At 31.7% G+C, this 14659-nt stretch overlaps 1 protein-coding gene across 1 annotated transcript; it reads left to right on the forward strand.

Annotated features, from left to right (window-relative positions):
• The first annotated feature begins 41 nt into the window (after positions 1–41).
• LOC134716928 (protein NEDD1-like) lies at positions 42–14257 on the forward strand. The gene is made up of 13 exons (XM_063579947.1): positions 42–325; positions 1553–1647; positions 3571–3687; positions 5510–5650; positions 6004–6233; positions 6859–7051; positions 7579–7678; positions 7885–7962; positions 8493–8585; positions 9500–9654; positions 10131–10344; positions 11367–11809; positions 12424–14257. The coding sequence occupies exons 1-13, from the start codon at positions 178–180 to the stop codon at positions 12526–12528; spliced, it is 2112 nt and encodes a 703-aa protein (XP_063436017.1). The 5' UTR covers positions 42–177; the 3' UTR covers positions 12529–14257.
• The last annotated feature ends 402 nt before the right edge of the window (positions 14258–14659 follow it).

Genomic DNA, 14659 nt, shown 5'->3' on the forward strand with positions numbered 1-14659 from the left:
ATTATTATGATTCAGACTCTTTTCTTTGTAAATGAAAATGGTATTTTGAAATAACAATGCATTTATGTATTTGTGAGCTCAAATGTGATATATTTAACTGAGAAATAAACACTGTAAAACGAATTATTTTGCATCTTGTTTCAAAGTGATTGACAGAAAAGTTGTAATGTAAACACAATGAGTTCTTTAAAACTTGCTTCATGTGGAGATGATATAAAAGTTTGGGACACCAATAACTTCTCTATTGTTAGACAGTTTAATCCTCATGACCAAAACATCAGTTCCATTGCATGGAATGGCAAGAAGTCCACATGGAACAGTGATAGTATCCTTTAATAATTCAATGTTCAATTTTAAGTTACTCTAACTAAAAAGTTGCTTTTAATTTTCAAATATATCACCTCATCTGTTAGTGACATGCTTTAACATCTTGGATGGTCTAGCCTACAAAGACAAAGGAAACACAGCCACTTAATGATGTATTAGCTACAGAAAAACTATGTCAAAAGCGATACATTCAGCAAGCTTATACCAAATAAACGTGCTTACAGAATTAAAAACAAAATGGCATTTAGTATTCCATCATGTAAAACAATTTGATGGAAGGCGTCTTTTTTTTTTAACAATCAGAGAGTGTAACACCTTGTCCAACTACTGAATCATTTTAAGTTTCTGTTCCCACATTAAATTAATGACATGTTTTTAATTGCACTCATTATATTTTATTATTAAATTTTAAAAGTTTCATGCCCTCACTCCATAATGTGGTAGAAAAGTCAACCAGTTGATGGTGGCCACTTACTGAAAGAAGAAGAAGAATATAAACCTCTACCTGAAATTATGTTGATATGATTATTGTTTGAAGTAATTTAGCGTTGCTACAGCGTCTTTTAAAACCTTGGTCCCAGATAATTCTTGGCTTCCAATGGGTGTTTTCCTATTTCTAAAAGTGAAATGTAGGTATTTGCCTGTCCAAAATGGAAGCAATGCGTCTACAGCTCGGGTGGATTTTGCTTCGTCCTCAGTGGCAGATGGCACGGGGTGGGCAAAATTTATAGCTTTTCCACTCTGCCCACCAGTAGGAGTGGGCATGCAATTTCTTTTGTTAAATCAGAAAACAATCAATTGAAAAAAGAAGATAAGCATTTGTAATCAATATGTTTACAACAATAGAGATTATAGAGGCCAGAGTGGGTAGGGGTGAACTGTGCACAGTGGGCCGCTGTAAACATCAAAATCCACCTGGGATGTCCTTTACTTTATTTTTTTTTCATATTTAGACATATTTCAAAATGACCGATATTCAGCAAATCCAAAATTTTCACTTTTATTTTCAAATACATCTACAATGATCTTTACATATTACATTTATGAAGCCTGGTCTAAGTTAGGTGTATATTCTAACCACAATCTTTATTGCAATAGATCTAGATCTACATGCATATGTAGATCCACAATTTGACCAAAAACTAAATGAATGTAAATTAAAATGTGTGAAATGTTAATATTCATATGATTCATCATTCAATGTACTCCTTAACTCACATGCCAGATTTGTTATTATGCAGTGCATCTTCTAAGAGTGATAAAATTTGTTTTACTGCTGTGAAAGATACAGTGGTTACAGTAACAGAATTTGATAGTCCTGTAAGTATATTACAATGTGTCCATCATATGCCATTCCTTTAATTATGTTTGGTATTACATGTACTGATTGAATTAATTACTTTGGCATCTTCATTAGTGTTATACCTCAGTGCTCCAGCTAGGATTTCAAAAAGGCAGGGTGCCAATCCTGAAAAGGGCATTTAAAGCCCGTTATGATAATATGAAAAGGGCATATTTTAATAAAAGATGTTATTCAAACATTGTGTTTATTCGTTGAATCACAGGTTATACAAGAACAACATCATTAGCTCATATAGAACTCTATCTTTCTACTTTTAAGGCTGAAAAACTTGTCAAGCAGCTTGTCTACACAAGTTTTTTTTATCATTGCTTGGCACAGTTGAACTTTATATGCAGTATGTTTTGAAAGGTCTGCCACATTTTACCAGTTTCACCTTTCTACCCCTGCTGTGCTTAATGGCAATACAGCACAAATCAGATGTGCTCAGTAAATTGCACAACTTTAGGATATATAGCAACAGTGAAAAATTGCATCAAAAATAAAGAATACAGAAAAAGATGACCAAGGCACCCTACCAGCACTGCTTCTAAGACCCTCTTTAACTTTCCCCATAACTCAAAATAAATACCTAAACATATATATTCTTAAGCAAGAAGTATATATGTAGACATATTTTAGAATATATAAATGTGTTACTCAATGCTAGGAAAAAAATCAGATTGAGTTATCTTTCTTTAATCGGGTGTGCTCCTTCTTTGGACGATTATAAACAGCACGTAAATATGATGTAAATATGATCACAATATGGCGGCCGATTTTGTTATTTTCGTATTAAAAATGAAGGCAGTCAATGACAAATACGTCTGAATTTTTTGTTTTTTCATGGAAAACAAGTAAAACAATGTCTTCAACGAGTTTATTATGGTTTTCAACTTTCTGTCATTACGTTTCCTCCATGAAACTACGGCAAACATCGCAAATTGTGCCCAAGATGTTGTACGCACATTTCTTCAAAGATAATTGCCGACTGACCGATTCTATTTGAATGAATTAATGTTGATGATCACTAATGACCCATCCGATAAACGGATTACCTATAACAACAGATTATGACACCAGTTGTAACTGTTGATTAGCTTGGGGTCGTAAACAAAGTCAAACTTTTCCCCAGGTAAAATTTAATAATTAGCGTATCATATCAATTATATACGAACAAATTAATATGCAATCGATCTTCAAAATAGGCAGGGCGCCCTGGAAACTGTGAAAAGGGCACAGGGCGCCACTCGGAAAAGGGCGGGCGCTGCGCCCTCTGAAAACGGCCTAGCTGGAACACTGTACCTTAAAGTGTACATGTACTAGCCAACACAACATTTTTATGTCTCATTTATGGGCATTATGTTTTCTGGTCTGTACATGTGCATCCGTCCAATCGTCTATCCTTCTTCAGGTTACAGTTTTAGATTAAAGTTTTTTTATGATATTGAAGTCAAATCAAATTTAAACTTACAAAATGTAGTAAACATGCTCTGTATGATATGATCTTTCTAATTTTAATGCCAAATTAGAGATTTTACCCCATTTTCACAGTCCTCTGAACATAGAAAAAGATGATGGGGCATCCGTGTACTATGGACACATTCTTATTATAAATGGAATAACATGTATAATGAGGACTAAAATAAAGTTCTCCACCATTTTTTTCAGCAAAAAGTCAGATGTTTAGAGAATTTGGCATTAGCTTGTCTCTTTGTGAGATTTATTTTGAATCTCAATTCTGGTTATGTACATGTATACATCCTCCAGACTCAGTGACAACAATTTTTTTTTTTTTTTAAATGAGTCACTGAGGCCTTAAAAAAACTCAAGGTGACCATATTGCTATGCCTAAGTCACCCTTGGAATCCATGTGATATTGAATATAAATAAATTTTTTACAGGCAGGAAGTTTATGTGTAGATTTTAACTCCACTTCATCGTACCTGTTAGTTGGTGGAACAGACAGCTGTATTAATGTATGGGATCTGAAGTCACGGAAAATAAAGAAACAGTACAAGGTATGAGTGTATGGGATCTGAAATCACCTAAGGCCTAAATTAAAATATTGTTTGTTTGCCCTTTTCCGACCCTATGTTTTGAAACAAGGTAGGTAAAATATTTTATTTTTTTTCCCGATAAATAACTTGGCTTGGTATATTATTTGTCATGGGTAGGCAGGTAGGTATTATATTTTATTTTATAGATACAAAATCTGCATAATGTTATTTTGGTCCGTTTTGTTTTTTTCGCAAATAAGTTTTCTGGGACTATTAGTTTTAAAAAAAAAAATATCACGTAGAATGTAAAGCTAATTCATATGCACTACTATTTTGTTTTCAAATATCAAAATATAGACCTGTGCTGCATATCTTCAACGTTTGTATGCCTGGAACTTTGAAGAGTTTGAACTTGCACTCATATTCTGTACTACCTACTATTACGCTTACCTAAAGGTTTTCTGTAAGAGATAACTTTTTACTGGTAAGATAAGTCCGGGAAGTCATACAAATGTACATTACTAGTAGAAAAAGTCCCAAGAGTGTTAAAAATTTCGTGTGTGCCTAAGGCTAAAAGTTGGTTTCCAATAAAAATGCTACAAGACTTAAAACTCACGTATTTAACATCACATTTATAAGTGATCTGTATGGAAAACTTGGCGATTTTAATGCCAGATATTCTCCAATTTACAGGGTTTTGTCACTTTTGGTTCATGTCAGATATAAATAATATATCGGCATAGTTAACATAATCATCCTGATCTGCTGATCACAAAAGGCAATTATCCAAACATAGAACACAACGCCCATTTACAAATTAGTTTGTACACAAGTTGATAATTTTGTATCAAACAAACTTTTTTGTAAATGAACCCTGCTATTAAAGTATAAAGGTACAGAGTAATGTACGTCATATCATGATTTCAGGAAGCGTTCGACATCGATTTCAAACAAATGCATTGAAACTTCAAATGCAAGTGTTCATGTCAAACGCTCAGGTGATACCAACCGGACCTTATACGTTAAAGATAAAAACCCGAGGATTCCGGTAAAAATGTTTTGAGCGGGAAATACAAATATAAGATTTTTGGTCGGTACGAAAAAATAAAATTAAATAAAATCTTGCTGGTAAATACAAATAAAAGATTTTCAGGCGGAAAGAATTTATAGGGTTGGTCGGTAAAGGGCAAACAAACAATATTTTAATTTAAGCCTAAAGTACGTAAACAGTTTGAGGTATAAGTGTATTTGGATCTGAAATTATATAAAATACATAAAACAGTATACCATATGAATGAATGGGATCTGAAATTACATAATATACATAAACAGTATACAGTATGAGTGAATGGGATCTGAAATCACAAGTTACATGAGTGAATGGGATCTGAGGTCACAAAAATTTAAAAATAAATCAGTATGAGGTATCAGTGTATGGGATCTGTAATCATGAACATTAAAAAAAAAAAAAACAACAACAGTACATGTATAATGTATGACTGTATGTGATCTCTTCTAACAGAAGTACACTTGAGTTATAAACCACAAGATGAGTTCTAAAACAGATGTGCATGATTAATTTTATGAAGCTATGCACTTAGAAATGTAATGCTCAAATCCTAAATTATTGTTACAGTTATGCCCCTTAGATTGATATAATATATTGGTTGTATTTAAAATGGAAAAGTTCAGTAACAGTTTTGTCTTACAGGAGTGTAGGTTAATTTCATTTCTTTTAATGTACTAAATAATTTATAAAACTTTTTGTCAATACTTGATTGACTGTTAGAAATTTTGTATGTCCTAGTTATTTTAAACAGATTTATTTTTGTCTAATTTACAGGACCATAAAGGACCTGTGACTTGTGCCCAGTTTAACTGCAATGACACATACATTGCATCTGGTTCTGAAACAGGAGAGATTATCTTGTTTAATGTGGTTACAGGGCAAGGTTGCAGTCCAATGGTTGCACCTAAGTGTCAGGTATGCAAATTTTTAGTTAGGTGGCATGATATTAATTTTGTCTCAAATATTATATATAATTTACTGCTATTGATTCATTTATTTTTGTAGAAATATTAATTTGTGTGAATATTATTGGTAGGGGGGATAAGGGTGGGGGGGGGGGGGGGGGAGTTTGAATGCTTGAAGATCAGAAAAATATGTTTAGTTTCTTTGATAGAGAAATGATAGAAGAAAACAATAAATGCATTAAATTAGGTACTCTTTCAAATTTAAACAAAATATGTGTATTTTATTGCATAAATTATTTAAAGTATTTACATTTTATTGAAGAAGATTTATCTGTTAAACCTACTGAAATATTTCTTTTTTAGACAGTTCGGCAGATACAGTACAGTAAATTTAGAAAGTCACTGCTAGGGTCTGTGTCTGATGATGGGGCTGTTAACCTGTGGGATATTAACACACGTAGACTGCTTCATAGCTTCTCTAGTTCTCACATCGCACCAGCCACTGGGTTGAACTTTTCTCCCATCAATGATATATTGCTGATGTCTGTAGGACTTGATAAAAGAATTGTATGCTATGATACTCAAGGGAAAAAGTAAGTTTAAATTATCATTTGTTTTTGCATGCATGAGGAAATGGGATAAAACATAAAGTTATGTCAGATGTAAAATATTTTCTATTCCTTTCAAAAGAACTGTGTAATATTGCATAACATTAACATAGGTTTAATAGTAATAAAGGAGATGTGGTATGATTGCCAAGGAGACAACTCTTCACAAGGGATTAAAAGATACAGAAAAATAAAAAACTATAGACACATGTATTCCCGTACGTCATTCAACAATGAGCAAAGCCCAAACCACACAATTAGGCCCTGAATTGACAAATTTAACTAATTCAAATGAGAGAAAAAGCCTCTTAATTTATGTGCAAAACAATTATCGAAAAACAAACAACAACCACTTAATTGGTTCCTTTGTTTAGTTAAATATGTTGATTTGTGTGGCTTAATTATAGTTCTAATGATTATGTTCTGAAATTGAAACGATCTTGGAAAAGTGTAGCCATATTTAAATGATGTATGACAGAAGAGGGCCTACATGATGTAACCTTATAGAAACCTTAGATTTCTGAATAATAAAAAGATTTCAGACACATCCAATTTAGCACTTACAAAGTTTAATAATAACAACTGTCTATTATTTATCTTTTTATTTTAGACCAGTTAAAACAATGACAGCAGAGAATCCTTTGACTTCAATAGATGTTATGTCAGATGGAGCCACCGTGGCTGTTGGATCAACAAGGGGGATAATCTATTTATACGATCTGAGACATGGGAATGCACCAATGAAAACCATCAACGCACACAAATCATCTGTACAGAATGTTAAATTTCAACATGGTTTAGTTGTAAGTTATAAAATGTTACATTTTAACATGGTTTAGTTGTAAGTTATAAAACAACAGGAAATTGGTTATGCCATATATGTATGATGTCATGATGCAAACAGATTTACTTATCTCTCGTAGTTTGGTAACATTCTTTAAGTATCTTGCATTGAAAAAATATATATTTTAAAACATAAACACACAGTTTTGAAAAATAATCTGTATGTCTGAAACTTTAGAAAAAATATCGTTATATTCAACATAACATTATGAATGTCTCAAGACAGATACTTTATCACCTTTGACTAGAAAAAAAATAACCTCACCTGCAACTGCCCAGATTAACAATAGTGATAAACATGATAAAAGCACTATTATTGTGTTTGCCCAATATTTCATAAACATTAACTCCATGTCCTGATTTTCAAAAGTGCACAACTCAAAAATGCATTTATAGACAGATCCACTATATTTAAGTACTGTTTGTTTATTGTTAATTTTAGTGTCAATTTTTGTCAAAACTGCTTAAATTTTATGCCTTTTTTCAGCATGAACCTTCAGGTGCCAAGTCAGCATCTTCTGCAGCAATTTCTCCTAACAGAAGACAACTGCCATCAGCTCCTTCAGGGAAATTAGGCCATAATAAAGGTAATACAGAACTGAAAAACAATAGAATGATCTTCAACTTTGAGAAATCTAGGAATATTTAAGCTAATACAGTCGTAATAACAACAAAACACCCAGCCTTAAAAACAATAGAACAAAGTCATGGAAATAACAAAGTAATATTCTAAAAAGTATATATATAACTAGATATATGGCAAAAAAAAATAGAATCTATTTTGTTTTTTTAGATTTCTCAGAGCATAATAACATAAATAATCACTCTGATGGAGCAGCAGAAGAAGATGTTTTCTCTCCTGTTAGAAATGGTATGTTTGTCTATATCTATATTAATATACACACAAAACAAAAAATTTTCTTACTTCAAATTCAAAAACAAGAGAACAAAATTCCAATCAAGCAAAACCATTTTAATGTTGAGAAGAGTCTTATAGCTAATCATGGTTTAAGGAGTTGCTACAAGTGTTTATGGCATAATTGAATAACAATACAAAAGAAACCTTATCTTTTTATTAGAAGAATCTTTGTGAAATTGAAAAGCTTTCAAACAGAATCTTTATATAAGAATGTTAGTATGAATAAACCAAATCACAGCAGTATTTGTAAACTGACACAAAGAAAAAGTACTTCACAAAATTAATTAGTAAAGTAAAAAAGAATGTGAATGTTATAGAGTAAGTGTATCAATTTTTTGTATTTAAGATATTGAACTTTGATGGTCATTAGTACTGATGCCAGCAGAAGATGATCAAAACTTGTTGAATTTTTCCTTTTTCAGATTTTTCAATTTATTGTTTAGATCAGGTACAGTTTGATATGAATTTCTTCTTTTTTTTAGACTATGGAAACAATTCTGCCGACTTTAGAACAGACACAGTGAGAAGTGACTCCATGTTTAACACAAACTCCTATCATAGTAATGACAGCTCAGGTATGTTATTATAGGGTTATTGCATGAATATTGGGGAATATTGTCCCAAGTAGAATTTTATATTGCACAAGCTTGCGAGTGCAATATATGTTCCAGAAGGACAATATTCCCCAATATTCATGCAATAACCCTTTTATTGTATATCAATATAATATTTGAAAGTGAAAATTGGTTTAAACTAAGATGAATGAATTTTGAAGATTTATTGCACTAGTGCAATATTGGAATTTATTGCACACGAACTTTTGGTTACTTTATGTGGGAAATATTATATTGCTATGCAATAATATAAAATCTAATTGGATACAGGTTGGATGTCATGGAAGTTGAACGTTCTGTTATCACAAACTTTCCTTGGTATTCTCTGGAATAAGTATAATGAATTAGGATGATATCTCATTATAGCAGAAGTTTTATTATTTGTTATACTCATAATTAAATTTAAAATAAATTATGATTTAGTGTAGATGTAATTTAAAGGTTCCCTTCACTAGAATGCTGGACCAGTGTAGTAAATTGATAACAGCATGCAATATCCTATAGCGGTTTATTTTTGTGAGTTGCAAATTTTCGCTGATAGAAAAAAATTGCCAAAATAAATTTCTCCAATTTAAAATGGCACATGCAAGGGTATTGATAGAAGTTTTGAATCCGCCAAAATAATAACCTCCAAAATAATAACCTCCAAAATAATTACCTCCAAAATATATTGTATACCTTTTTCAATGAAAATAGCTCAATTTTACACCTGCAAAAATAATCCACTATACAGTATATTATTGAATAATATACAAAAGTTATAAAAAAAATTCCTAAACTGTATTAGGATAGAATAAAACAGACTATTCAAACTTATATTGCTGTTGAATATTAAAGAAAAACAATTCTTATACTGATTTTTTCATGCATTGTAGGTGGTGTGTTTTCACCATTAGCTGATGGAGATAGTACTATGAGTAGAAGATATGGTGACAAGATCAAAATATCTCCACTTGTTACAAATTCCTCTCCTTCAGTAAGCAGACGGGGAGAGAACATGTCTTCTAATGTTCATCATCAATTCAATGGTGTAAGTAAATTTTTTACAAGGTAGTTCACATTTTTTCCCAATTTTTATAATATTTAACCTATTACATAAGGGTGTTTTCCACTTTTATTAACTATAAAATCTGTGCATTACTTATTTTATTGACATTTTTTTTTAAGTTGGAATTTCATTGTAACAACAAAAAATCTATACTCTTGCTTTATTAACACTTTCATATAACTTTTATTTTGAATCTGTGAGTAAAGTGGTAAAAAATATGGATAAACAGATTGTGTAGGCTTGATTATGATTGCTGCTTTTGGAGCAAGGATAGTTTAAAAAATCATTTTGTTTAAGAATATGACAGCAGATCATGGAAAGACTGACAGAGAAATGAATGCTATTCATTGTTTTAGCTTTTTCACATATATGCAACAGAAAAAGAAAGGTGTTAAACAGTTAACCTATTATTAAAATCATCATGATTATATTTAGAAAATGAATTAAATATTTTTCAGGACAGCCATAATGATGTAGCTGTAAGACAGAATTTAGAATATAATGATTCCTTCCATAGGGGAGAAAGTGACGGACAGCCATTCTCAAAGACTAGAGATACGTCTGATAGAACAGAATTTGATAGAGCTCAGCATTCAACTGACTCACGAAATTCTAACTTCTCAAATAATTTGTCTAATCACAAAGTTCATCCAGCTGGCACTTCTTATAATGGTGAGAAAGTATTTTGCCCTCAGTTTAAAATAAGATGTCATAACAAAATCCTGTGATAGCTTGGGAGTTGTTTGTTTTTATTTTGAGACAAGCTGTACTAAAATATGATATACACATCTGAATTAATGGAATGAATGACCCTTTTTCTCAGAACAATACAACCCCCAAGGGTGACTGGGGTATAGAAATATGGTTACTTGGTCTTCTCCCAACCGACAATAAAACGCTTGCCAAAGTGGGGCGTCGGTTTGGCTGTGTGGGATGTACCAAGTTCCCAGTCACATCCGGTCAGAAGGGGACGTTAAATCTGATGCCTTGTGTAAAGAGAGTGTCACGCTCTGCATGTTAAGAACCCTTGCAACAACTCTTTTGAGGGGTCCGTAGGTGGCCTGTTGCAAGGCAAAATTTCTGTCCCTATCCAAGATACCCTCATTTTCCAGTGGCAGTCCAAATTTCACCGACCATCATCCCAGATGGCCTCTATTGTATCAACCTACCTATTGTATTTATTGTGAACTTGGTTCTCCTCCTGAATATGCATGAAATATTTGCCACTGGACGTTAAGCAACCAACAATCAATCAATCAATCAGAACAATACATTAACACAATTATTGAAAATTAAGAAATTATTGTGTGCATTAATGTGTGTTTTACAAATTGGACAAAATGCAAGACTTATAAATTTATTGAGATTTTAGTAAAATTTGCATACTAATGTATGTCTCAGATATATGTGAATGCTAGTTAAAAAATAATGCATTACTCATCTAGTCACATTATTTGAAATAATAAAAACCTCACAATAATTTCTGAATTTACAGTATAGAGAACATATCTTAAGTAACTACAAGGTACAATTATGACATTCTATAACTTTGAAACATTAAGAAAAAAAGGCAACAAAATTTAGAATTGTTAATATACATATATGATTTTTCTATACCTTAAAAAAACATACCAATTTATTTATGTATTATCTCCCTTTGATTGTAAACCTTGTTAATATCTGTTTATTTTCAGATATTCCTCAGCGATCCCCTCAGCCTACAGGACATAGTCCTAAGCAGTCACCTAGTACAAGACCGCAATCAATTCATAATTCTAGAACTGAATCCACTTATTCACAAGGCTTCACTGCAGATTCGTCAGCAAGTGTGTCTCAGAGTTTTTCTGCATCTAAAAAATTAGATGACTCTCCCAGTGGAAGTGCAGGAGGTCAAGGCCATTCTCCAATACGGACATCTGGAACACCAGAAGGTGCTCATGCTGTGTCATTAACTTCTAACGGTGCTATAAGACGTTCTCAGGAAATCAGTGCTTCTGATGGATCTGTGCCACAAAATTTTCAAACTCAATTTATACGTAATATGATAGAAGATTCTATGGAGGAATTTAAAGAACAAATTCATACTCAATACTTGAATCTGCATCTTGAAATGATCAGACAGTTTCAGATACAACAGGTATGCATTAGAATATTTAATCAAATTACACATGTTTTTTTGTTGCCCTTGTTGAAATTTGAGCAATCTAGAACGTAATAGATGATTGATAGCTATGCAACTTTTAGATAATAATCTCCATTCTGATGTAACATTCAAAATACACAAGATGCTTTTATTTTGTATATAAAAAAAAATAATTATATTTACATATTAAGTATTACAACCAAATGTACAGTGATTAATGGCTGTAAAATCCATTTTTGGAAAAGCTGCTTGCCAAAAAAAATTACTGCCCTTACGATGCCCTGGGGAACTACATGAAGTACATTGATCGGTGTATTTTGAGACAAACAGTCAAAAGTATCATATCACTTGTTGATTATGCATGTGGATAAATGAGTCTGAAGCACACTGGTTTCTAGTCTATCCTGACTTGATATGAATGCTTGGAGACTGATTTCAGATAGTTTTGTAACTTCCCTTTGTATGTCATGTTAATTCATGTCCATGAAAAAATAATTTATTAATTCTTATGTATATTATGCTATATTTCATATGAAGATTTTTGAAGATCATTGAAAATTCTGTATACATTTCATAAAGTATGATTAACATTAGAATCTCTTTTTCAGAATGAAATGACACATTTAATGCAACAGTATTCAGTGAATCATGACCTGATCAGAGAAATAGAACGATTAAAAGAAGAAAACCAAAGATTGAAAAAGAACTTTTGAGCATTAGAGATTTTGTGTGAACATTCTTATGTGAGGGAAATGTGAAATCTGCAAAACCTGCTTATGAGTTGATTTATATTGTAGGAATGTCCCAAACTGCCAATAGTTTTGTTGACATGTTAAAAAACAAGTTGTAGATACAAGATGCATGGATATGCGTGCATTTTATCAAATAAACACTGCCTAGGAAGTGAGGTTGAAGGGCTATTAAAGGGGGTGGGATATACATTATATGCTAAGTGAGTAATATTACAGTAAATACTGGGAATTGTGAATGTTATCTCTCTATATAGACAGTCTAAATATATTGTATATGAGAGGGTAATGAATGTCAGTCAATTAAGCAACTAAACACACTGTTACACAGTGAATCACTCAACACCAACAGGAAAGATTTTAAAATGATTTAGCTTGTACATGTGCACTGTAAAGCGGTGAATTTTATACCATCCACTCTCTAAGCATAGTGTTATTGGTATTGTGTAAAAATTGTACAAATACTGAGATTTTATTTGAAGAATGTATTTTTTTATTAATTGAAAATATAAAAAGGAGTAACAAATCTTATGAGTTGTGAAACAGTTTTGTTGGTCCTGTATTTTGTATCTCAAAAATGAATTGAATTCTTAGCTACTTAGAATCGATTATACAAAATTTATATATTCATTAACTTTTATTTATGTAATAGACTTTTCATTACATATGCTTTATGATATTAGAATGATTTTCAGACCCACCGATAGGAAACAAAATATTTTTGTATTTCAGCATTGAGTTTTCTGCATTCAAGTAGAAAACTGTATTTCAGCATTGAGTTTTCTGCATTCAAGTTTATGTGCATGTATTGATTTATGCTTAACTCTGCAGTCCATTTTGTCAGATAGATAAATTTCATTAAACATTTAAGAAACCTCTTTCAATATATGTAACATTCCATATGACATGGAAAAAGGAAATATCAATGGTTATTTCCCTTCCTTGTCAGGTTGAAAAAATCCGTAACTTTGGAAACTAGAAGTACATTACTTATGCAAATGCAAAACAACACACTTTGCCATTTGAAATTGGTGTCTCATTTCCAATTGAACAACTGGATGTAGTTGAAAAATTTAGATCTAGTGAGCAAAGTTTTTAAATTCCTTGAACTCTATTATGCTAGCTATTGGGTTGAAATTGGAAAGAACAAATATTCATAGCTTTATTTTTAAAGCAATTAGTAACAAAAGGTAAATTATGTTTGGAATTGTTCATATGTAATATATCAGCTAAAGCCATTTTATCATGTTTATTATTATTTTTAATTATCACCTTTTCTTTTCTTTTTCTTCTCTTTTTAATTATACAAAAGATTCTAGAAAATTAGCTTTTTTTCTGTAGAAAACATTTATGGGAGTGTGGAAGGCACTTCTAAATGTGAACTATGTGGTACAATTGTTTCTGTAGAAACATTTAAGGCTGTTTCATAAAAACATATATGGGAATGTGTTGAAGGCACTTCTAACTCTAAACTTTGTGTGCAAGTTTTGTGTACAACAAAAATAAGGCCAAAAGTATTTGTCACATCGTTATAAGCTAAACATTAATATAATACAATAGGTCAAAGGAACTGTTCTTTATTCCCTGATGTTTAGTTTATGTTTGTTTTATAACTGTGATTTAATCACAGATATGTAATGCTGTACCACCAATTTCTTATTGTTAACTAGATCAATAAACTGTTACATTATAATGTATTTGTTATCTATCAAACATAATCAATAATCAATAATTATAAGTTGATTTGAAAGGTTTGTATGAGTTGATTTGAAATTCCAGTTATATATCACCCAAATTCATCAATTGGAAGTACAACTTCGAAATACTGATGGATTCAGCCAAGGATTATGCCAGGCAATGGGATAAGTGTGAGAGATACTCTTTTAAAGACCCAAATGTTGCAATACAAAATATGTTATCCCTGCAGATAAAGCCACAAACAACATCGTTTATGTGTGTAGAACTCTTTTCATTAACTGCATGTTAAATGAATATGGTATTGACATGTACCCTCACGACACTTACCAAAGAGGAAATTGGGGATAATCATAGGTCTGTTCTATGTTCCTTTGGAATTTCAACCAACGGTGAAGAA

The sequence above is a fragment of the Mytilus trossulus genome, chromosome 1 (genome assembly GCF_036588685.1).
Source record: "Mytilus trossulus isolate FHL-02 chromosome 1, PNRI_Mtr1.1.1.hap1, whole genome shotgun sequence".
In the NCBI taxonomy this organism is placed as follows: domain Eukaryota; kingdom Metazoa; phylum Mollusca; class Bivalvia; order Mytilida; family Mytilidae; genus Mytilus; species Mytilus trossulus.